Source organism: Venturia canescens, chromosome 10 (assembly GCF_019457755.1).
Source record: "Venturia canescens isolate UGA chromosome 10, ASM1945775v1, whole genome shotgun sequence".
NCBI classification, from domain to species: Eukaryota; Metazoa; Arthropoda; class Insecta; order Hymenoptera; family Ichneumonidae; genus Venturia; species Venturia canescens.
Window position 1 is genome coordinate 4,235,058 of NC_057430.1, and position 26,399 is coordinate 4,261,456.

Genomic DNA, 26,399 nt, shown 5'->3' on the forward strand with positions numbered 1-26,399 from the left:
TTTCTTTTATTGACTCAGTTATTAACTGTACTTTTTTTACAATAACAACTAGTTATACACTGACACTCGCCTTTCGATCGAAATTATGATTACGTTTACACAGCCCTCTTACTTCGGTTTAGTTATATCAATATAGATATACAAAATGCATATCTGCTTTATATATAAATATACCTGTCTGTATATACAAAATCGTAATAAGAGGGCCGTGTTAACGTAGTCAATGTCTGCTGTTACTGTGCTACGTCTTTTTTAATGTCTGCTATGCTGCCGTGCTGCGTTCTGAAGTTGTCAGATTTTCAATTATCAACAACCAATTTCAACAACCAATCATAACATCTGAAAGTAGATGTCGTCAGATCCAACTAATCAGAAACTCGATAGCATCAAAGTGCCTTTGATGGTGGTATAATATGCAGACACATAAATTCTTGAAAGTATTGGTAACTTTTGCATAATCTTGAGCCCGTGCAAAGTTTTTTCTCAGCAATTACGCCACCGATCATGCTGATTTTGGGTGGAATCGAAAGAGAATTTATTAATTAATCTCCAGTTGAATTTTCAAAGCTGCAGATGACTCAGAAGTTTCGTAATTCTAAAAAATCACTTGCCAATTTTACCCCCACCACCGTGAATCGTTTTATTCAGAGAAAGTATACTCGGCGAGAGTTTAGTTGCTGTTTGATTGTTGATCTGTCACTATTGTGTCGAATAACAAGTAGAAAAGTTAATAGATTCATAACGAGGAAGACCCTCGAATCCAAGAAAGAATTACAAAACCTTGCTCATAATTTCGTGTCTGAAGTTCACTTAAAAATGAAGGAATATGGCTTGAAAAACATTTATAATTACGATCAAAGTGGATTCCAATTAAAAATACATTCAGGACGAACATTAGCAGATGAAGGTACAAAACAAGTGGAATGCCTTGTACAATCCGTTTCAGCAATGACTCACAGTTATACCATACAGCCAACAATTTCCGCGGAAGGAAAATTGCTGTCACCACTTCTTATAATTTTGAAAGAGTCTTCTGGACGGTTGGGACCGATCGTAGAGCAAACCATTTTTCAACCTTCCAATATCTTCAGAAGTGTATCGAAATCTGGCAAGGCAACATCAGGTACGTTAGTACATTTATGATACTTTGATTGTGAAAAATAGATCGGATACTTATATCAAATGCATTTGTTTACAGAACATTTCAAAACATGGCTTCAAGAAGTGTTTTTCCCAAACGTCGGTGAGAAAAGTGTCCTTTTGATTGACTTTTGGAGTGGACATTGTCCCAGAGTTGTCGACGGAGCTACACCGCATAATAAAGAGATTGTTACAATGATTATACCAAAAGGGACGACGGAAAATATTCAGCCCCTTGATGTTTTCGGATTTAAAATTTGGAAAAATTATGTCAGACATTTTTCCGACAGTGTCATGTTACTTGATTATGATTTGAATCTACATTTACGAAATAATATAATCAAACTGCAGTCTCTAGTACATAATCAATTATCATCTCCGAGGTACAAAAATTTATTTCGATATGCCTGGTTCAAAAGTGGGTATATTGAAGAACGATCTGAGCATTTCGAAAACCCCATTGAATTTGCTTTCGGTATGTCATCCCAAACTCAATGTGAAATGAAAGGCTGTACAAATGTAGCAATAATAAGATGTTCATGCGGTATAAAAAGTCCTTGTGTTTCAAACATTTTTTCGAAGAATATCATTACTGTTCAAATTATGATCAATAAATGAATGTAGGAATGACAATTGAGATGGAAGTACGAAGTGAAATTTATTATTCCTATATGAAAATTCTGTCGTCTATGCTAAATGATATGGGTGGCTTAATCTGACATCATCACAAAAACAGATTTTTTTTTGTGTTTCGAATATCTCTCAAGCATTAGCCTGAGCGAGCTGACTTTTTTAAGAATACTTGGCTACGAGCCGCTATAGCGGTTCTTGATATGAATAAGAATATGGCAAGGCTTGAATCAGCTTTGTTTGCAATCTGAGCAGAGAATTGTCGATGCGACTCTTGATATTTGAGTTTTATTTTGTTTTCGTAAATCGTTAAAAATAGAATCTTATATAAATACAACGAAAACTAACACTAATTTTGCGTGTTTTTTTTTCAATATTATTGCACGACATATAATTTAGGAAGACACACAGTTTGGAAAGAACGTTTGAGGTTATAATGAACGAACGTTTTTTTCTCTCGCAACTCCTGTTTAAAATTTAACGAAATAAGAACAAATGATTGCAAGAAAATTATATCACAAAATAAACGTAAAAGTCAAAGTGTTTATACAAGGAGACATTTCCCAAAATGAATGTTTTATATATTAACAAACACTTGCGAACACATAGCCATACAGTTATATAAGAACTGTAAATCGAATTTAGACATCTCGCACTGTTTCCCTGAAATTTTATTATATAGATGATGAATGAATTTACACAGACGGTTAACGAAAGAAATAATTCCGACACTTGATATAAACGATGTCATACGGAGCCCGAGTATCGTAAAAATACATGGGAACGATGTGACAAGAATACCGACGGTGTGAAGACAGACGAAAGCACCAATCTGAAGTTTTCTCATCGGCGATTAGTTGAAGCCCGTCTTTTCTCGGCGGGGATTGGCTATGATGGGTATCAAAATGCCCTCGTATGTAGTGGTCGGTACGTGTATACAGACATGGTAAATCCATAAATGTGTTGGTAACTTTTACCAGCGTGGCACGGATCGAGGTTCTAGGGTAAGAAAAATTAAATCACATAAATTCATTTTTTTATGTGTCCTCGTTGTCGTCATCGTCGTCATCATCATCGTCCACGCGTCCTCGTTCTTGTCCCCGTAATATTCGTCGTCGTCCACGTGTCCTCGTTGTCGTTCTCCTCGTCGTCTTCGTCGTCTTCATCGTCCTCGTCGTCATTTTCCTCGTCCTCGTCGTCGTTTTCGTCGTCATCGTCGTTTTCGTCGTCATCGTCGTCATCGTCGTCATCATTCTCGTCGTCGTCATCGTCCTGGTAGACGTCACCCTCGTCCACGTCCACGTCCTCGTTCTCGTTACCATCGTCATCAAAGTAACCGTCATCCACGTCCACGTGTCCTCCTCGTCGTCATTGTCGTCATCATCATCGTCCACGCGTCCTTGTTGTTTTCCCGTTATCGTCGTCGTCGTCCACGTATCCTCGTTGTCGTCGTCCTCGTCATTTTTTAAAAAGGTTTATGATGGTACTTACATGGTTTCGTCACCCGTAATGAATTCATCCATTTCTTTATTAGTTGTAAATTCTTCAGTCGTCGCCGTAAATTCTCCAGTCGTTGATGTTGTCATTTTGCTTCTTCTTGCTTCCACTTAATTTTTTTACATTAATTTACTAAATTTCCACTTTATATTTGCTGACATCTATCGCATACTCGTGCTTGGCAGCAATTGATGATGTTCATGAAATGAATAAACAAAACCATGACCATGGCAACGAATAGAGGCTCCACATTCGACACCGATATGTCGCAAGCCTGAATGGCAACGATAAACAAAACCATGGCAACAAATAGAGGCTTCAGATTTCGATATATCGAAATGTCTTTTTTAAGAAAGGAATCAACCATAATATTTCGGATCACGAAAAGAAAATTTGACGTTATAGGTTGACGAACGTTTTTCCTCACAACTTCCAAACCTATTTTTGATAAACTGATTTAACTTCTTTATATTATTTACTAACTATGCGAACGTTTGTTAAATTTATCGCGCACTTCGTAACATCAAATCCCGGTCGGTTCCTTACCACATAGCTATCAAAGGGAACTCGTATATATAACCTATCAAGAGACTCGGTAGAGTCTCGGAACAAGTACATTGACAGCCCTGTCGTCTGCTGGCCCGAGCTCGCCGAGACTATTTTTTCTCTGAATAAAACGATTCGCGGTGGTGGAGGTAAAATTGGCATGTCATTTTTTTCAATTACGAAACTCCTGAGTCATCTGAGGCTTTGAAAATTGAACTGGAGATTAATTAATAAATTCTCTTTCGATTCCACCCACAATCAACATGATCGGTGGCGTAATTGGTGAGAAAAAACTTTGCACGGGCTCAAGATCATGCAAAAGTTACCAAAACATTCTAGAATTTATGTGTCTGTATTTACAACACAATCAAAGGCACTTTAATGCTCTCGAGTTTCTGATTGGTTGGATCTGACGACATCCATTTACAGATGTTATGATTGGTTGTTGAAATTGGTTGTTGATGATTGGAAATCTGACGACCACGGTCTTACATGCAGGTCTTGAAACGTAGCCAGTTTTCTATAGGACGGCGTGGTTCTCTTATTGTACACGTATTAAATATTTGATATGGTCGTGGCGTGGCGCTGCAATCTAGGGATGTACGTAGGTAGGGATGTGGTAGGGATGAAAACATGCAACCTATTTTTAAACAATTATCTAACCTAAAATCACTAAAAGCAGCGAGTGCGTTATATGGTATCATACCAGTACGACAAATAAATTCCCTACTTTTATATTATATTGAATTTCTATAATTCTTAGTGCTTATCGTAAGACGTTTGAAGTGAAAAAAAACGAAAATGGTTAAACCATGTGCGGTCCCGCGGTGGAGATTTTATCGTCTATACGCGATTGTTTATTACATTCGTTTGCGTATGAGGCAAAATGTTCTTCAAGAGAACAGAAAGTTACAATCAAAATTTGTAGTAAAAAAAAATGTCAAAATTGGTGAACCAATAAAAATAACGCCGTATTTCTTCAAACTACATACGTTTATTTCATTTATATCCATTTGTTGATATCCAATCGATATCCATTTGTGATTAAATTTTGGAATGTTGGCTTATTTATTTCTATAACTTGATGATTATTCTGATTCGATATTTTCGACTGATCATGTGTCCCGACAAATTTTGGTTTACAAACTATTACTTTGAGAGTCCAATAAAAAGTCAATTAACTTTGCTATTGTACTGAATTCGGGAGTGTTTAAAAGGAGTTTAGGAATTGCGGGAGTTAGAGTCACAAACGTTCTGATTGTCGAGGACTGAAGAGTACTGAAAAATACTGCTTTGGTTGAAGTATCAGGAACGTTATCATAAGGACGTGCAACTCTTGTCGTGTAAAATGGTTAGGTGAGTGAGGCCCTTTAGCTTCAACTTGGTACCAAAGATTATGACGGTTATTTATTTATTTAATGACGATTAATATAATGGCGTTAATGTTTCATTTGAAGTAAAAGGATCTAGTCCCTGATGAAGACAAATTTTGACTGAGAAAAGAAAAATTGTGACTAAGAAATAAAGAAAACATAATTGACTTCCTTGTCTTTTTTCCGTCGGAACTGAAAGGTGTTGGTTCGGGTTGTGTTGTCTTGTGTTTGTTGCGTCAGTCCAGTCCAGTTGAGTGACAGCGAGAGTTTCGTCATGAAGATTATTATTTTTTTTTGTTGACTCTATAAAAGCTTTGCGTGGAGAAACCGTGGCCATGATGTTTTGATAATTTTATTTTATCGTTAATTTTTGGAAATTTCAAGAGTTCATTGACCGGGGCGGTCAATGTCTGGAAGGGGGGAGTTGTGACAATTTTATTTTTGGCGATTGTCACAAACGGAAATATGACATGAAAAGATGTCTTTCGCAGTCTCCCGTCTCTCGCTCGTTGCTTCGATCACGCACGACCACGCAAACCTTTTATAGAATAAGGATTTTAAGAATAATGAATTTATACCCCGTGATTTATTTTATTTGTTTCCATGCGAGCTATCCGGAGGAAATGGGCAGGGAAGATAGAATTTTTGGAAAATCATAATCCAAGGGACAAAACATTCAAAACGTCGGCGTACTTCGAGCAGGGCTCGTACGCAAAAATACCGTTACGTCCCGTACAACACACTCACACACACAATTTCACGATACACGCTCGGACATAGCTTCGAAAATTCGAGAAGATCGAGAATTTGAAATTCGGAAGGAGTCATCGACGTAGCAGTGCCGAAACCAGGGGAGTCCTGTCTGGAGGGACGTCGAACCCTTTTGAAGTTTCAGGATCTAACATCGAGAATCCAGGATCCGACGTTGTAATACTCCTCTTTCCCGTTCACTGTAAAAAATGTTATGAAATTTACAATACTTTTACTATACAGCGGTGTATGAACTTTGCAAACTGGGTATATGAAATGAAAATTAATATACTTGTGTGGTAAATTTAAAACAGTATTCTACATTCCTATAACTGGTATGAAATTTACAATACATGATATTCAATATTCAAAACAGGTTTGAGAATTTTTCGAACTAGTGATGTAATATCCCATATTGTCAATTGGAAATTACAACATTTGTATATGAATCCACCTGTCGGAAACAAAACATTAAAAATACAGTACAACTTTGAAATTTATTTGCAGGTGTTTGGGAAATGATATACATTGTAACGAAACGCTCTTGCCGACCTGGCCTGAACGCCGCCACGCGTCGGTTCGAGCAACCTTAATAATAAGGAGCAGGTATGAAGGAAACGCGGACACCGTTAATTTTGTGAAAATAATAAAATAATCGATTTTATTCAATTTTGATCGATATTTAACAAAAATAAAGAAGATTTAGCACTTTGGCTCGCGGAAAATAAAATTTGTATTTTGATTTTAATATTGTCTTGCTTTGTTTAAGCGGATCTGGCGAGAAAAAGACCCGAAAGACCCGAAAACGTTGCAAATTCTCTGTCTGAGATAATTTTAATTTCTCAATTTTCGAATTTTAATTGTACAAAAATGATAATTAGGAATAAAACAATTTTAAATTTAATTATTGCGTTCGTTCTAGTCTCTCGACACGCCTCGAGCTTAAAAACCTCTCGATTCAATGCTTCGAGCTATTATTCGTTTGACGCGGTTTTTCCGATGTCCTGTTACGCTTGTTTTCTCTAAAAAAAAATATAAATGAATCCAAGAGGATCTCTTCGCTTTTACAATTTTTCAATTTTGTTTTGACTCGATATAATTTTAACTCGATCTATCGCCTCTTGGATTTTTTTCTAAATGGGTCTAGATCTCCCTACCTGGACCACCTCGGACAATGTTTTTCAAACGTGAATTTAATTTTTGATAATAAGATGAATTTTTAATTCTCCTCAACAATACGAAAGAAATAAAACGTTAAAAGGTAGGATGCAAACCACGGGCTATGGGATAGAAACGTCACCGAATCCCTCCGAGAGTCCGTGCATTTACAGGGTAGAGGTAACCCTCCGTCCACGTGTTATGGGATCGAGACGTCACCGAGTCGATCCGAGAACTCCGTGCAACGGAAAGCCGGAAAATTTTTTTTAGAGGTTAGGTGTGGACCCTGGATTATGGGATCGAGACGTCGCCGAGTCGCTCCGAGAATCCAGGCATCCGAGGAAATAGGCAATTCACCGTCCACGGGCTATGGGAACGAGACGTCGCCGAGTCGATCCGAGAGTCCGCGCTACGGGAACCCCAAAGATTTTGAGGATAGGTGTGGTATTGTTGAGGCTGATGTACTGAGAGAGGTCCGAGTTGATTCTTTAGCCAGGGAGAACTGTCTCCCGAATGAGTCGCGCAGCGCTTCTTATACCCCGTTCCCCACCATAAAATTCTCGAGCGCCGAGAATCTCAGTTTTCGACCGGTTCTGCGCATCAACTTGTTACGTCCTCTCCGATTGGCCCGTTGCCATGATTCGCGATCTCCCATTGGTCGAGCGGGCTAGCATACGATGCGCAGACTACCGCTTTTTATGATTTACAGCTTATTCCGATGTTAAACAATAAAAACTTCAATTTGATCAATTATTACTCAATTTCTTCTTTAATTTGGCATTGTTATTTGTTTTAATATGATTCGTAAAATTATAATCGCTAAAAGTCACGTACGCGTTCTATAGCCCATCGACGCTCTCCCCGCGCATGCGTCGTAGTCGCTTTTTACATTTTTCATTGTGATCAGTTTTTATGTTATTAATTTGACTTGTGATCATTTTTCTTCAATTCGTGTTATTTTTCTGAAAATTTTGATCATATTCACGTGCTCGGGCGACTTAAAATAAAAAAAAAATACAAAAAGAATTAATCTCGATAAAATATAGCGCGGCGAAGTTCAGAGCGGCGCCGGTAGCCCCGCTCGGGCTCATGCCTACCGGCCTAAGATGGCCGCCACCTGTCAACAACGACGAGCGTGGTCGCCGCGATGTTTTGTCCGCGATCTAAAGATCGCGGAGTTTCGTTCGTTTCGACGGGCTCGGGCCGTCGCGCGTGTGTTTCGCTACAACATATGAAGTTGAATTTCATGATATGCGCGATTTGTGGTTCCAACAATGACCTTTCAAAAATGCTAAACGAGAATAAGAAACAAAAATTAATATACACGGTCAAAAATTATATTATGAATTCTTCAATAGATTTGCCATACATTTTTTTTGTAATTAGTTACACCGCAAACCCCTAGGTTCAGAGTTTTAAAAATATTGAGGAGATTTCAGAATTTGACTGCCACCATATTGATACCGTCATTTTGAATTTTAAAAATCTAATGCCGGATTCGTAATCAAGTTTTTAATCCTTTCAGTCCCGACTTTTTTTATAGTAACGCAATTTTCGTCGATTTCTGAACTCGATGTCAAATTTAAAAAATTCGTAACTTCAAAAATGGATTTAATACGCTCATAACAATAAATATTTGGGAGTTTCCGAGGATGCTGCATAATTATGAATTCGATGCTAGTTTTCTGAATATTCTAAATGGTGGTCAAAAAAAGAAGAAAGTGGATCTATGCCCATGAAAGTGATTCTTCTAGGGTTTTTGTTATTGACAATTACAAATCCTGTCAGTTTTTACTCCAATTCGCATACAAATTCGTAGTTCCCAAGATCATCCACGGAGAGCAGAACACCGAACACTGATCCAATTTTTTTTTAAATTTGTTTGTTGTTTTTTTTTCTTTTAAATAAAAAACTATCTATACCAGATTTGTGAATAGTGACCCCGTAAAAGTAACAAATTCCAGGCCAATTGGATCGATTTTCAAACAAGTAGTCTGTCATTAAATCCGCCATTTTTAATTTAGAAAATTTTGAAAATCTGTAATCGGATTCGTAGTAAGCGACCCCAAAAACTTTCGGATACCAATTTTTATCAAAATCGGTGCAGACGAAACATTTCTAACTTAAAGAGTTAAGTCACAAAACTTATATAATGCCTTTTTGGCTTACATCTACCAATGTCGTGGTAGTGTAGTTAGTAGCGTGCGTAGTTAGAAATATGTAGGTAGGTAGGTAGATCGGATCGAATCCCCCATGTAGGTAGGAATTTTTCTTCAAATAAAATGATTCTAGAGGTACCAGAAATTGTGATGACCATCACGGGTAGTGAAAAATAATTTTCAATTGATAAAATAATATTTTTTTCGATGTATCTTTATCTACATCAACAACACCGTGTCTGCGTAAGAACTTCCTATACATGTATATTAATTTTCATACAGAAATTTTTTACAATGTATATGATTTTTCCAGTACTTAAGTGTTGGGATATTACTAAACGATTATTAGACATTCCAAAAGCAGGGCATTGATTTTCAGACGACAATATTAAAATTAATAAACGGTATCTGTAAAAAGACTTCCTACATTTTTATATTAATTCCAATACAGATTTTTTTTACAGTGGTTAGTATTCGCGACAATAAATGTAAAATATAGGCCAGGGGTTATAGCTAATATCAAAAATTAAAATATTCAATCCCGCGAAAATTCGGGGCCCCGTCTAACGCCTAACGTCGAAAATTTCGAGTGACACACCTGTCACTCAGTGAGCGAAGAGGGAGAGGAGGGGTGATAGCGCGCTACGGAACGAGGCCGGACTTCGACAGATTTTCGTGAAGTATCGAGCGAGCCAGACGTGGAGATCTCGAGAGTTGAGTGTGACTGTAAGTTCCCGCTTTCTTTCATTGATCTGTAATCGATGACCTCTCGAAGAATTTATCCGAATATTATTGTCTTCGCGGCGAATTGTATACTCGTCGTATCGGAAATTCAATTAAATTCAATTAATCCCGTCAAAAGGGCCAAAACCTCTCGAGAAATACGGTCACGGTGACGGTTTCGCCTCGCCACTTTTGTTCAAGCTTAGAGTTTGTTCTTTTTCTGTTCGTACCCGCGTTCCCAGCTAGTGAAGCGGGGTTTTTCCGACAAAATTAAAAGTAAAGTAAATGTAGCTTGCGTGGCCGTGCTCGAAAATCTCCGTGTCGTGATAATTGTGCGAGGATTCGTGGGGAAAAAGTCGGGAATATTTGAGTAAGTGTGAGTGAGAGAGAGTGAGTGGATCGGGTTCGCGTACGATTACGACGGGAAACAGCTCGGCCGAGTAACCGATTAGCGGGGACTCGGTGATTTCTTTCATCCCGTGAATATTTGTAACATCGTAATTTTCCATCGAATAATTCCCTGACCACGAGTAGCTCCGTGATAGGACGAAACGAGCTCGATATCAAATTATAGAGTGTGTAGAATCCCGATCGGGGTGTGAGTGTGATTCGCGACGTTTTCCCCCCGAATTGCGTGGTAGTCCCGTTAAAATTCTCACCAGCGATATAAAAATTTGTTAATCAAATATACGAATAAACGAAGTGTTCAACTAATCTTTAAATTGTAACATCAAATTGTGAGTTGAGATTCCAAGTTATTCTTCCTTTCGCCCACCCCCATCCCGCTGCCAGCCAAGCCGGTCAACATTTTCTCTTTCTCTTTTTCGTCGAGTCGCTCAGCGACTGGCGCCCACGGGATTTTTCCCGAAACAAAAATCGACGAGAGAGGGAAACAGAGAGTTTTGTGACAATGTTGGAAAATATGAAAATTTCGGTCACAAATTTGGCCGAAATTTCGGTCACAAATTAAGATTGATAAATATTGTTGCGTGAAGGATCTGGTGTTGGTGGGGAGAAAATAAATGACACAATGCGTAGCGGGATAAAAAATGTAAAAAGGTTTTATTGCTCGTAGAGTAACGTGGACAGTATGCCCACGATTGAAAGTACACCCGAACCGATGCAGATTACCCGAGTGAGAAGAGCCGGTCAACGTCGAACGAGGCTCGTTCGACGAAGCTACGAGGAGCGCTCGAAGCGTGCTTTCGCGTGCCCGATAGTTATCGTGAGAAATACCCGAAATCGATGAGAGAAAAGTCCGAATGAGTAGTCCAATTTGTTCCCGTGAATGTCCTGAAGATATTGAGCGAGGTATTTTTGGTGAAACACCGTAATTACCGGAGAGATTTAGCCGAAAGTGAAACTTGTACCGAGAAGCACGTCAGCACGCTGAACGACCGGATCTAGACTAGTCAATCAATATGGAGATCGATGAAGACGCGCCGTGGGTATGCGCCACACGTCGCGTCGACCGCACCCGAATTGCTTGTCCAGTACGTGCTGACCCCCCGCGAGAGCGTGAGAACTAGAGCACGAAAAGCCCATTGTCTCACGTTTCCCGAATTCCCGAGCCCGCGAGCTAGCGACACCCGCGGTGGGGCGAGCACTCGAGCCCGAGAGCGCTCGCCGGCACCGAAACCTCGCTAATTCCCGAACATTCCGCCCGCCATCGGCAGCAGTGCTGTCGATTAATCTCCCGGATGAATTGGCAGGACCGCTAGTTTGGCGATCGGCCTCTTGAGTGTCGTGGTCGCCGTCTTAATGGTGACGACCCGAATGAGCCCGTCCGGTCCCGGATGAACCTCGACCACCCGTGCCAGTGGCCATTTGAGTGGAGGTAGACTCTCGTCAGTCAGCAGCACCATTGTACCAACCCGGATTTGGTGAGAGGGGTGATGCCATTTGGAGATGGATTGCTGCTGCTGGAGATAACCCGATGACCAATGCTCCCAACAGTATTGGACCCGTTCCTGGATGAGTTGCCACCGTGCCAGCCGAGTGAGGTTCACATCCCGAAGTGATGGCTCAGGTATAGCCGTGAGTGCGTCCCCGATGAGGAAGTGCCCGGGGGTGAGCACGGAGAGATCGTCCGGATCTTCCGAGAGTGGTTGCAGCGGTCGTGAGTTGAGCGCAGCCTCGATTTGCGTAAGAAGAGTTGTAAGTTCTTCGAACGTGAGGCTGGTCTCCCGAAGCGTCCGCCGAAGGTGAAACTTGACCGATTTCACCGCTGCTTCCCATTTCCCGCCCATATGAGGTGCACCCGGGGGGTTGAAAACCCACTTTGTCCCGTCGTTGGTCAGTAACTGCGCCAGCTGTTGCGATTCCCGAGTCCCGCCGTTGAAAAGTCTCCGTAGCTCTGCATCCGCGCCTTGAAAATTCTTTCCGCAGTCACTGTACAGTGTATGCACGTGACCCCGTCTCCCGGTGAAACGGCGGAATGCAGCGATGAATGTGTCAGTGGTGGCGTCAGTTACGACCTCGAGATGCATCGCCGAAGTGGTGAAGCAGACGAAAATGCACAGCCAGCCTTTGTAAGTCTTGTGCCCGCGTCCCCGCCAGCTCCTGAGAGAGACTGGCCCGGCGTAATCAACGCCGGTGAATAAGAAAGCCCGTGCTGGAGTGACCCGTGTTGAAGGCAGCTGGCCCATGAGTTACTGTGCCCGATGCGCCCGAAAGCGCGCGCAATGCACGCATCGCAGTATGAAGGAACGAACAGGGGCCCGACCTCCGATTATCCAGTACCGCTGGCGCAGAAACGCCAGAGTTGCCTGCGTCCCCCCGTGTAGCGTGCGCGTGTGAGCGTCCAAGATGAGTAGACGCGTGAGTGGTGAGTCCCGCGGGAGGATGGCTGAATGTTTGCTCTCAGGTTGTAAGGCTGAGAGCTTCAACCGTCCCCCCACCCGGATGGTCCCGTGAAAATCAATAAACGCCGTAAGTCGTGTGAATGGATGCGACTTCGGAAGCGTTTGACCCGCCGAGAGAATCTTGAGCTCCGTCGCGAAGTAGGCCCCTTGAATTGCCTTGACCCAGTATTGTTGTGAGTGTTCCAGGTCGCCCGGTGTGAGGAGTGAGCCCGATGAATCCTGACCCGCACCTTTCAGGTTTGTAAGCGCCTTGAAAAGTAATGAAGTAATTCTCAACAGCCTGGTGAGGGAGGAATATCGATGAATGAGGTCGAAGACCGGCGAGGGTTGCGTTGAGACAGTGAGCGTAAGACCTGGCCGCTCTTCGAGCGCCGCTGAATCTGCCGTCCCGGTGAAATGAGTTGGCCAATGTGAGGATTATTTGACTAACCAGTGTGGCCCGTTCCACCATAATTGAAATTGCTCGAGCTGAGAGACGGTTAGTCCCCGTGAAGCACAATCCGCCGGATTGTCCCGCCCGGGAATGAATCTCCATTGACCCTGAGGAATGAGCTCTTGAATTGAGGATACCCGATTGCGAACGAAATCCTTCCATCGTGAAGGATGAGAGGTGACCCATGTAAGCGTGACTGTGGAGTCCGTCCACAGATATACCTGCGAATCCCGGAGTTACAACGTATCCCGAACGTATTTCGCGAGTTTGGCGACCAATAACGCGGCGGTGAGCTCTAACCGCGGAATGGTGAGCCGTTTGATCGGCGCGACTTTCGTTTTCGAGCAGACCAGCGCGGTTCTGGTGCTCTTTCCCGGACCCGTAACCCGAACGTACACGACCGCACCCATTGCCAACTGTGAGGCGTCAGAGAACCCGTGAATCTCGACGGTGGAATCCGAGGTCATGTTGAGCCACCGCGGAACCGCGATGTTCCCGAGGTGAGCCAGATCGTGACGAAATGTGACCCATGATTTCCCGACCTCCGTGGATACGGGGTCGTCCCAAGCGAGTTTTTCCAGCCACAACCGTTGTAGAAGGATTTTTGCCCGAATGACCACCGGTGAGTGGAACCCGAGAGGATCGTAGATCTGAGCAATTTCCGAGAGTATGACCCGTTTGGTAATGCTTTGCTCGCCCGTGTACGAAAGTGAGGTGAATTTGAAGACGTCCGGCCCCGGAAACCATGCGAGCCCGAGAACTTTTGTTTCGCACTCGTCGAATGAGCGTGAATCCTCTGGACTCGACCCGAACCCCAGATTTGTGAGTAAAGCCGGACTGTTGCTCTGCCATTTTGCCAGCGGGAAGCCGCCCGCCGTGCAAATCCCGATGAGATGTCGCGCCTGGGTGAGAAGTTCCGAAATTTGGTCAGCCCCCCCGTAAATATCGTCCACATATCGCCCCATTGTAAGAGGAGCGACTGCGGCCGGATATTTCTCCCCTTCGTCTGCTACCAGTTGGAGTAGCACCCGTACCGCGAGAAACGGAGCTGACCGTGTCCCGTAGGTGACTGTAGTCAGGTGATAATGAGCCGTGTTCCCGTTTTCATCCACCCAAAGAATTCGTTGTAAATCCCAATCGTCCCGGTGAACCCAAATTTGTCGAAACATTTTGACTATGTCAGTCGCGAAAATGAATCGGTCGCGCCGTGCCCAGAGGAGAACATCCGAAATGTCCTTTTGTAATTTGGCGCCCGTGTGCATGAGATCGTTTAATGAGGTCCCGGAATCCGTGTTACACGACCCGTTGAACACTACCCGAAGTTTTGTCGTCAAGACCCCGTGATGAGGGAGATAATAGACCCGATCCCGACCGACCTCGTCGTCCCGCACCCGTGACATGTGCCCGAGGGACTCATACTCCCCGAGAAATGTGTCGTACAGTCCCTTGTAGTGAGAGTCCCGGTCGAGCTTTCGTACGAGCCGATTGAGGCAAGCGTGCGCCGTATGAAACGACTGACCGAGCTGGATTGTGGACGACCGAAGAGGCAACCGAACGATATACCGACCCGAATTATCCCGAGAATGTGTAGCAACGAAGTGAGCCTCACATTCTTGCTCTTCCGGTGTGAGATCCGATCCAAATTGCACTGGCACCTCCTCTTGCACCCAGAATTGCGCGAGGAGGTCCTGGAGAGCCTGAAACCCGTGATCGACAGCGGCATGCTGTACCCAACCCGACGAATTGTGAGCTTCGTTGCAGGGCCCGAATATTGCCCACCCGAATATCGTATTTTGTGCGATGGGTTCCTCAGGAGACCCGCGTCGAATTTGAGAACGTACCAGTTTCCCGTATGCATCTGCGCCCAGTATGAGATCCACCGTATCCGGAACTGAGAAATCTGGATCCGCTAGAGGAATACCCTGTAAATGAGGCCAGTGGGGGTGCGAAATAGAGAATGAAGGCAGAGTTGGCATTAACTTGGGGATAATAAATGCTTTTATTAAGAGAGAATCCGTGGTGTGAATTGAGTGAAGTGTGCATGAGACCATCCCGCGAGTGTGACCCGATGAAGTCCCGCCGATCCCGATGATTGAGATAGAGGAAGATTCCCGACGAAGTTTGAGCCGCTGAACGAGTTTGTCAGAGATGAGGGACAACTCGGACCCCGAGTCCAGCAGCATTCGTACCCGATGAGCAGCTCCGAAGTTGGTGATGAGAAGCGCCTGGCTCGTCGCCAAGAGCACCGCTGGTCGTGCACTTCCCGTAATCGCGCAAGTCAATGCCGCCGTATCTCATTGAGAAGTACCCGATGTTGACGCGCCTGCGTCCCCAGAGTTGGCCTGCTGGCCGCCCGATGTTGAGGGGGCTTCCGTACCCCTGGCTGCATCCCCGTATTTGGACCACCCGGTATGAATCATCGTGTGGTGTTTGCGCCCACACTCCTTGCATCGCGTAGCGATGTTGCACGCGTTGACGTTGTGCCGGCCCAAGCAGTTGAAGCACAGTTTGAGTCTCTGTACTTCGCCCCGACGCGCCTTTGGAGACGGCTACCTGAACTTGGAGCACACGGCAATGTAGTGCTTCTCCTGGCAGAAGGCACAAGCTTGTGAGGTTGTCCCGCTACCCGACGTGGCTGCATGCACGCGAGAGGAAGTATTCCTCTGTGTGCTCTCCTTGCCCGGGCCCGATTTTGGGGTGGAGATGGTCTCGACGCCCGCTCCCTCCAATGCACGAGCTCGATTACCCAGGAATTCCCGTAGTGACGTGAATGACGGGGGAACTTTAGATTGCCCGGTCCTGAGCTCCCACGCCTCCCGAGTCCCAGGGTCGAGACGTCTGGGAATGAGATAAACCAGCACCCAGTCCCAGTGCTCTATAGGAGCGCCCAATACCCGAAGTGAGTTGTATGACTCGGTGACGCTGTGTACGAGCGCGTGGAGATCCCGTGCAGAGCGAGGAGCGATCACCGCCGTTTTGAAGAGCGTGTCGAGATGAGAAGTGACCAAAACCCGATCGTTCTGGTAGCGCTCTGTAAGAGTCTCCCAGGCCGTTGAGAAGGAGTCCGCTTCGATCGCCATGCTCGCGATCAGCTTCGCGGCTTCCCCCGTGGTCGACGCCCGTAAATAGTGCATCCGCTCGACATCTGAGAGCGCCCGATTAGTGATGACGAGCGAAGTGAAGAGATCCCGAAACGGTATCCACTGAGTATACTCCCCGGAAAATGATGGTAGCTCGATTTTTGGCAGGTATGACCTGTCTCCCGTTGCCACGCTCGTATCGAGTGAGGGTGATCCCGCCCGTTCCCGATCGCGATGCTGAATCCCGTCCTTCAGCACTGCCACCTGCCCGGTGATGTCGCCAAAGAGCGTGAAGGCCCGAGAGTACGCGTCCTCCGTGAAGTATTCATCCTGGAGGAAGTCGTCCGTGCTGTTCTCCAGTATGGAGTCGTGCATGAGGCTGAATTTGCCCCAAAGGTCCTTGGCATTCGAGAGAAACCCGTCGAGCTGGGCCACGGAAGTATTCTCGACGTCCACGGCGCAAACCCGTTCGAATATGGCTCCCAACAGCCGTATCCGCGCCGCTTGAGTCGCTGCCCGAAGAGCGGCCGAGCCCGACGGCCGTTTGCCCGAATTTCCCGGTGAGTTGTCGCGTGACGAGCCCCGTTTGCCCTGCGACTCCGCGCCCGGAGACCGTTCCCGGCGAGTGGTGCCCGCTGGAGGGGGGGGGGGGGGGGCTAGCGATACCGTCGATGGTACACCGGGTGACGCTCCCGAATCGTCTCCCTCCTCCACCTTCCCGATGTGAATTTCACTGTCGGACATCCCGAGTCACTCCCGTTGAACCCGGCTGAAATACGGAGAAACCCGAACACACGTATGAATAACCCGCACAATGCCCACGAAAATGTCCCGAAAAAATGCACCGTGCAGCCCGAGGAAACCGGGGAATGTCACTACGAGCACCGTAAACTCGCGCAACGGAGCGCCGCGATCGAAAATTCAAGTCCCGGTAATGTGACGCTCTCCGTTGAGCCCGAACACCCGACACTGTTCGTTTAAAAAGAGCTCGAAGAACCGAATTATCGTGCACCAAACAATGTTCTCCGCAATTCAACGGAAGCGCACTTGAATTTTTCCGCGTGACCCAAAAAATCGTATGAGACTTACCAGTATGGTTGACGAAGCGGTTGAGAGTCCGAGTCGAACGCCGGTACCCGTGAGCGAGAGCGTCTCAAGATGGCCGCCGTGTGAGCGAAGCACGTGGAGCCCACTGCGACGCGCCGAGACCCGATGAAAAATGTCCAATTCCCGATGAAAAATTCCAAAGTCCCGAATGAGTCCACTCAAAAAAAACCACTTCACACACTCTGTATCACTTTTTGCACTGTGCCACCCATCAGATCCGGCTCGAAGGACCAAAAATGTTGCGTGAAGGATCTGGTGTTGGTGGGGAGAAAATAAATGACACAATACGTAGCGGGATAAAAAATGTAAAAAGGTTTTATTGCTCGTAGAGTAACGTGGACAGTATGCCCACGATTGAAAGTACACCCGAACCGATGCAGATTACCCGAGTGAGAAGAGCCGGTCAACGTCGAACGAGGCTCGTTCGACGAAGCTACGAGGAGCGCTCGAAGCGTGCTTTCGCGTGCCCGATAGTTATCGTGAGAAATACCCGCAATCGATGAGAGAAAAGTCCGAATGAGTAGTCCAATTTGTTCCCGTGAATGTTCTGAAGATATTGAGCGAGGTATTTTTGGTGAAACACCGTAATTACCGGAGAGATTTAGCCGAAAGTGAAACTTGTACCGAGAAGCACGTCAGCACGCTGAACGACCGGATCTAGACTAGTCAATCAATATGGAGATCGATGAAGACGCGCCGTGGGCATGCGCCACACGTCGCGTCGACCGCACCCGAATTGCTTGTCCAGTACGTGCTGACCCCCCGCGAGAGCGTGAGAACTAGAGCACGAAAAGCCCATTGTCTCACGTTTCCCGAATTCCCGAGCCCGCGAGCTAGCGACGCCCGCGGTGGGGCGAGCACTCGAGCCCGAGAGCGCTCGCCGGCACCGAAACCTCGCTAATTCCCGAACAATAACCTCCGTAAATACTCTTGCCTCTAATCTCCATATACGTATCATTCATAATAATGAAATCATAATAATATTCGTATTAACTACTTTTAAAATCATATTAATTAACTACTTTTATTCATAGAAATTCAATACTTATAACAACAATAATAATAATATTTTTTTTTATTAGGGCTATTAAATAGTTTAATAAATTAATTTTATTAGGAAATAAAATATAATAAAACCTATCATTTCCAGCAATTATGGCTCATACGTTGTACAATAATGATATTCATCAAAAAAATGTTTCAAACACAAAGATTTTTTGCACCATGCACATTTTATAATCGCTATATTATTGCAACCAGGTATTTCACAGTGTGTTTTTGATTGACCGAACCCAAAATGAACAGGATTTTCGAAATATTCCGGTTTTTCCGTAATATAATTACTTTTAAACCATGAATATTCGAAAAGATTGATATAGCGTGGAGATGACAATTGATTGTGGGCCAAAGATTGCAGTTTGATTATATTATTCCTCAAATGTAAATTTATATCAGCATCCACTAATAGAACACTATCTGAAAAATGTCGTACAAAATTTTTCTATATCCTGAATCCAAATACATCAAGCGGTTGAATTTTTCCAGTTGTACCTTTTGGGATAATCATTGTGATGATTTTTTTATCATGAGGGGTGGCTTCACGTACAACTTTGGGGCAGTGTCCACTCCAGGAATCAATCAGTAATACGTTGTCACTTCCAACATTCGGAAAAAAAACTTTTTCCATCCAAATTTTAAAATGATCTGTAAACATATAACAAATTATATATTTATAACTATATTTTGGAAAAAGTTGATGCACCCTTAACGATAATACGCACCGGAAGTAAGTTTCCCAGATTTTGATGCTGTTACTATGACGTTATCTGGCTTAAACAATTCGTTCGTTACTCTTGGTCCAAATTCACCTTTTGCCTCCTTTAATACTATGAAAAGTGGAGAAAGTAGTTTCCCGTTGGCATTTATTGTTGGCTGAATCGTGTAGCTATGGGTCGTTGAAGACACTGATTGTACAACACATTCAACTTTTTTCGATCCTTCCATCGCTAAAGTTCGTGCTGAATGGATTTCCAGTTGAAAACCGCTTTGGTCCGAATTATATACATTGCTTGACCCATACTTTTCTATTAGTAATTTAACATCTTGAACAAATTTGTCCGCATTTGTTTGCAGAAGCGCTTCTTCCTCCACAATTTTTCTCGTTATAAATTTATTAATTTTTCTGGAAACAATGCGATGCGATTTCTTAAATTTCCATAGCCAGTTATGAGAGGCTTTGAATCGTATATCTTCATGGCCTATTTCTTTCTGTGCCTGTAGAGCCCACTTTCGAAGGTCAATATCATGAACAATGACACCAGCGTCTACAGCAGTTTTCATATTCCGTAATGTGTATTCAAAAATTCGAGCTAGTTTTTCTTTATATGTACCACCCTTGTTCAGTTGTTGTGCCCAGCGTCGTAACTGCCGTATGGATTTTACAGATTTGTATTTTTGTTTGACGGTTTCAACACTGCAATTCTTTTTTTTACCAGATTTCCAATGTTCAACAGCTTTTTTTTTATAATCATAGCTCAGCTCATCGTCACCAGAACAAGCGTCGGAATCGACATCATCATCCTTTTGCTATATGATATCTTCAACAGCAATTGCTTCGAACTCTTTAAATGATTCTTGAAAATCAAGAGTTTCTTCCTGTATCATCTCAATCCCGTTGTAATCTTGCATAGAATCTATTAAAATTTTTTCGAAATTCTCCTTCATCTCTATTTCTGAATTATTAACAGGAGTTTGTGCAATGTTCATAACCTCAAATGTAGCCAGTAACAATTTGATAACGTTGATTGGGTTGACTTTCATGCTGGTAAAAGTAGTAGGCACAATACACCAAAAGCACAGAAAAAGCACGCACGATTTGGAGCTCACTCAAATATGCACTAGTACAATGCTAATGGTTAGCGCCTTTGAAAATAAGTATCGAAAGAAAAATATATTTATTAATCTCACGATGCCTGATAACGTTTTTATCTGATGCATGACTCAAGAATATTCGGAATGACTAATGTTATTCGGTTTGTGAGAATGCCAAAAATATCAGGTGATCATAACTACTTGATAACATTCTTATCTAGCACAAACACCGGGGTTATATGTCTACACCTCTATTTTTCCGCCAAAGTTGATAAAGTGTTTTATAGAGACATTTTTATCTGCAGCATGGTACCTATTCATTTACGTGCAGTTTACAAGCTTTCTATGATCACCGAAAAAATAATTGTGGGACCCCCCCCCCCCCCCCCCCCCCGACAAACCGCCACCGTCCAGGTCAAAACGAGTTTTATATGTTCCTAAAATTATTAAATTTGTAATTTCGATGCAGAGCAACCAAATTGAACGAAATGCAGGGAGAAATTTTGAAATAGCGAATAAAGTGGAAAATCGAGTGGGGGAGATTCACCCTTTCAGAGTCTTGTATTGACTTCGATACGTCAGAATATCTTGATTCGAAACTATTATAATATTTCGAATCAGCAAAAACATGTAAAACAAAAATAAGCCACCTACAGTACGAAAATTCAAAAAAGGGGTAGTTGATTCCCTTAAGACTGCTATTTTGCAAAAATGCAAAAACACGTGAACTTTATTTTCATGTTTTCATGGAAATAGAACCCGTTTCATTTCATCATATTCGTTCCTTTTTATTGTGGCGTGAGATATATAAGAATGTCAGGGTGGTTAACCCCCTGTTTTTTTTTTTTTTTTTCGTGCACATGGTGAACTTTTCATCACTTTAGATAAGAAACATTTTGGTTTTGGTTTTATCAAAATCAGTTGAGTGCTTATTGGTGAAACTGCAAAATCACCCCCTGACATGCCTTACTTTCAAGGGTGGTTTCACCCCTTAAAACCGTTTTTCCGCCGATAAAAAAAAATACGTGTCTCTTACTTTTGAATGCTCTTTCACATACAGCAGTTTCAAGAAAATCGGAGGGGGACACCAAAGTGATGTTCCTTATTGTGAGTGAATAAAAGAAAAAAACAGACGTTTCTCAGAAATTACAGTTGTTTTGTGCAATTATCATAATATATACAAAGATAGCACATTTGCGAGATTTCACTTCATGTTGACGTATGAGGTTATGATCCCCAGAGTGCTGTTCCGTGCGGAGTGTAAAAAAATAATAATGGTTATTACGTTCTTTCCAAACAGGAATTTTATGTTGTGTAATTACATTAAAGAAAAAATATGTGTGGTTGTATGTAAATGAATTTAAATAAATTTTGAAAATCTTTGGTCAAGGAAAAGTGTCTAATCCAATGTATTGTCATATTTTCTTTCATTTAGTTTGGTTGTATTCACCGGGCCCTTTTTCCCACCTCCTTAGCTTTTACAGTGTATCGATACCAATTTCTATTCATTCTCTAGACAATTCGAGTGACATTCGTATTTCTATTTCCTTATATTGTTTTCAATAAATTGGAAAATTCATAACAAAAAGTTTTCATCATTGCTTGTTTATAAACTCGAGTTTGAAAAAATCTTTGGGCCATGTAAATACATAGATATTGTCTTGAATTGTTGCGTGATGAATTTGGGAATTTATAAGTCATTGGTTGCTTATTTGTCGTGATATCAAAATTTGTATCTTTGAAATGCAATGAACCCCTCTTAAGCTTGACAACATGATGAAGCGACATGTATATTAATTATTTCCAGACCATGATTATGATTGGCATTATGGATTAAAAAATTCATATGTGTGAGTCTATGCCTGATCATTTTTGGATGTGATCAAATATTTTGTCTGTGTATAACCATGGAGACATACTAAATTACACTATTTGATTTACTTCAACATGCAGTGTATCTGTCACTTTATTTCTTGAATATGCCATAATAAGTTTCAAAAATGTGCTTCAGGTAATTTTGAAGTTTTTTGCCCTATAGCACCAAAGTTTGTATTACTGGTACCGATGAACTTTGATATTCCTGTGAAACGGTAGGTGTGCCAATTTTTTCACTTTTTGGTTCCAACTTAAATATATGAATGAAGATACATGAAACAATGATGAGTTCTGTTCACTTTCAAGTGTGCTGTCTTTTATCCTTTGAGTTTTGGCATAATAAATTTTATGAATCGGTGGTGATTTTTTCTGTCTGTATCAAAATTTAGATGAATAAATCGCAGGGGAGACTTGCAAACTTGGAAATTGTGTATTGACATGCATGCTAGGTACTTAGTATTTCCTATTTTTGATTATGGAATATGGACTACAAATAATAAAATTTATACATGAATTATAGGATTTGGATATAGATTATAAATAGTAATCAATAATAAAAAATAATGATGAATGTTACAAAAATTCAGCGATGATCTGTTTATGAATGCCATAAGAAGTTATGTTTTCAAAATGCAATGATCATATGAAAAAGTAAGCAATTCTGTTGGTTTTGATGCAATTCATACTTTTTCTTTTGTCCGGTTGAATCTTGGTGGCTACATGCAGAGTTTGAAAATTTTGTGCAACGACGTAGGTGCGTCAACTTTCTATCTCTGGGTATGATAATATGAATGGAAAAGATTGGTAGGATTAGAATTCAATTAACATATGTGAAAATTGCAAATTCTGGTGGACTTGGTAAACATTATATATATCTTGTTCGTTCTCCTTCTGTCAAATTTTAAGGAAAATCAATCAAAAAATTCGTTTCATTGAAAAATTTTCATATTTTCTTTATTCACAATGATTTCATCAAAACAATCGAAAACAAAATTTATAAATGACGGGGGAAAATTCCAGAATGATACGAAATATTGAAAAACCTTACGGAATATGATTTTAATTCCACAAAATTATGAACAAGTTCGAAATGGTTGAAAAAGTGAGGGTATCACTTCCAACATTCGAAGAATATTAAACTGTTATAAATTGTACAAAACTGAAAGAAAATCATTGAAGAAATAATTTAAAATATCACAACAGAAACATTGGAGAACTTTAGAAAATTTTGTTTAAGAATATTTTTTGTCGTTTAGAACTACTACAGAAAAAAGATTTGATATCAAGCCGTAAAAATCCTCTCCCGGAGAAAAAAAATTTGGACATTTACATTGATGATCGCCCGTTTTCGCATTATACCACAAAAAATGTAAACAAAACTTCTTAATTCATACAACGAAAATGATTTCGAACACTAAGGAAATATCAAATACATTACAATCCTACAGCATTCGTGTATAATATTCTTCACTAGGATACTGATTGTGCGGTATCAGTCTTTTTTCGACGAATCAGAGGTTACAAGCCAAAATCATATCTTGGCCTCTAACCCGCTTTCCACCATGCTATTGGGTTCCCAATTGACAAAACATATTAGAGTACAAGGAAAAAAATCGCCAAACTCCAAGAACAGACCTGTGACGAAATATTTTCAGTACAATTTTGACGAAAAATAGGTCTTTTTTTCGTGGAAACCAATGTTATAAGCCAAAATAGCTCGGCCTCCAACCTGCTTTCCACCGTGCTATTGGGTTTCTAATTGACAAAACATATTAGAGTACAAGGAAAAAAATTGCCAAAGTTCAAGAACAGACCTGTGACGAAATATTTCCAGTACAATTTTGACGAAAAATAGGTCTTTTTTTCGTGGAAACCCACGTTATAAGCAGTAAATCGTAAATAATTCATAGAAATTAAAATTGAAATTATATAGTCATCAAAACACAAATAAGGAACTTTCGAAAAAAAAGACGTGATATCAAACCATAAACTTCCCCTAGGGGAAAAAAGGTTGGGACAAGAACATTGATGGTGTCGTGTTTGCTGATAACTTCATCCATAAAAAAAAAACTTAGAAACCGATGCCTCATCCTTCTTATTTGATTCGAACAGCTAAATTAATTGGAAAAAATTCCGTCTCATTTACGTGCAGCATTAAAATTTATCATATCAATTCGAGGCCAAGTATTTTCTAACGAATTGAAAAAAGTTACCACTTCAATTACAGCACTAAAATTTATGATATCAATCGGTGGACAAGTATTTTATTAGTAACTGCAAATTTTGACATTATTAAATTGTTCTAAGAAGCTTCTAAATCTAAAAAAAATCACATGAAAGCTAGTCATTTGTTGCTCTATGGTGGCAGAGCCTCATAAGGAAAACGATTTTTCTCAGACTTTCAGGATCCTTTGATATTTTTCACAAAATTCAACGTCGATTGGATCGATACAAATTATGTTTAAATATGTGTTAAAAGTACTTGTCCGGCCCATGACTTTCCGTTTAAATTGTTTATCCAAATAAAAATCAGGGCTTGTCTAGAACTGATGGATCACAAGTATTCATGCAGAGGGAATTGAGAGAATTATCTTCAAGTAATTTTTACTTAATTGCACTAATTTACCAAAAAACGTAAACAAATTGTTCCGCAATATACAAGGGATATTATTGTGCATCGATAAATGAAAAAAATTATACATAATATATATGTTCAAGCTTCCAAAATAACTTTCCAGTTTATATTCAATGATGGCAAATTTTACTTCCCACTTATTCTTCCAGCGAACGAATTCATTTCGGAATAAGAACTAACCTATACTATTATTAAGAATATTAAACTAATAATGAATCGCATTACAACAAATTTTTGACCAGATTCTGCCGTACAATTTCGTTTTTTATGATTGATTTTTTATTGAATGGATAGTGATGGGCCGGACAAGTACTTTTATTTAAACATAATTTGTATTGATCCAATCGACGTTGAATTTTGTCAAAAATACCAGAGGATCCTGAAAGTCTGAGAAGAATCGAATTTCTTATAAGTCTCTGCCACCATAGAGTAAGAAATGACTAGCTTGCATGTGATTCTTTCAGATTGGAAAGCTTCTTAGAACAATTCAATAATGTCAAAATTTGGAGTTACTAATAAAATACTTGTCCACCGATTGATATCATAAATTTTAGTGCTGCACGTAATTCAAATGGTAACTTTTTTCAATTCATTAAAATACTTGGCTTCGAATTGATATAATAAATTTTAATGTTGCACGTAAATTAGATGGAATTTTTTCCAATTGATTTAGCTGTTCGAATCAAATAAGAAGAATTAGGCATCGATTTCCAAAATGATTTCAAGGGCGATTTTTCGGTTTATTATTTTTTACTTGTTATTTGATTCTTTTGACACTTTAAAAAATAGATGCAGATTAGTTTTTTTTTAATATAACGTTTTTTCAAGATCTGTAAAATTTTTTTCGAATTGTTCTGTATTTTTTTTTATGAAATAATTTTTTTTACAATTAAAAAAAAATTTTGTGTAAAGTTTTTTTTATGGGTGGAATTATCAGCAAACGAGGAACCATCAATGTACTTGTCCCCACCTTTTTTTTCCTAGAGGAAGTTTATGGTTTGATATCACGTCTTTTTTCTCAAAAGATTCTTATTTATGTTCAGATGACTATAAGATTTTAGTTTAAATATCTATGAATCGTTTATAATTTTCGGCGTATAACGTTGGTTTTCACGAAAAAAGACCTATTTTTCGTCGAAATTGTACTGAAAATATTTCGATAGAGGTTTATTCTTGGACTTTGGTGATTTTTCTCCTTGTCTTCTAATATGTTTCGTCCATTGGGAACTCAAGAGCATGGAGCAATGCCTGTTGCGGGCCGAGATATATTTTTCGGCTGATAACGTTAGGAAAAAGAAAGGAAAAGAGGAAAGATAGATCAAATTCAAGACACAACAAATCCAACAGAATTGGCCCTTTTTAAATGTTGCTTTTGCATTCTGAATCTAGACATTTTCGTGTCATTCAAAACGTGTCCCCGATGAAATATATTTCCAAAGTTTGCAAGTGGCCGCTGAGATCCAATTATCTACAGTTTGATAGTTGCTGAAAAAAGGCACCCGGAAACATTTATTATGTCAGAACTCAAAGAAGCAAAAAAAACAGAGCGTACTTAATT

At 41.2% G+C, this 26,399-nt stretch overlaps 3 protein-coding genes across 3 annotated transcripts; 1 reads left to right on the top strand and 2 right to left on the bottom strand.

Annotated features, from left to right (window-relative positions):
* Positions 1 to 471: 471 nt before the first annotated feature.
* On the top strand, positions 472 to 1,777 carry LOC122417276 (uncharacterized). Its single transcript, XM_043430662.1, has 2 exons — positions 472 to 1,123; positions 1,199 to 1,777. Exons 1-2 carry the CDS (start codon positions 574 to 576, stop codon positions 1,756 to 1,758), a joined length of 1,110 nt encoding a protein of 369 aa, XP_043286597.1. The 5' UTR covers positions 472 to 573; the 3' UTR covers positions 1,759 to 1,777.
* A 9,887-nt stretch (positions 1,778 to 11,664) lies between these two features.
* On the bottom strand, positions 11,665 to 12,624 carry LOC122416723 (uncharacterized). Its single transcript, XM_043429765.1, has one exon. It carries the CDS (start codon positions 12,622 to 12,624, stop codon positions 11,665 to 11,667), a length of 960 nt encoding a protein of 319 aa, XP_043285700.1.
* An 885-nt stretch (positions 12,625 to 13,509) lies between these two features.
* LOC122416724 (uncharacterized) lies at positions 13,510 to 15,249 on the bottom strand. The gene has a single exon (XM_043429766.1). The coding sequence runs from the start codon at positions 15,247 to 15,249 to the stop codon at positions 13,510 to 13,512; it is 1,740 nt and encodes a 579-aa protein (XP_043285701.1).
* Between the last annotated feature and the right edge of the window lie 11,150 nt (positions 15,250 to 26,399).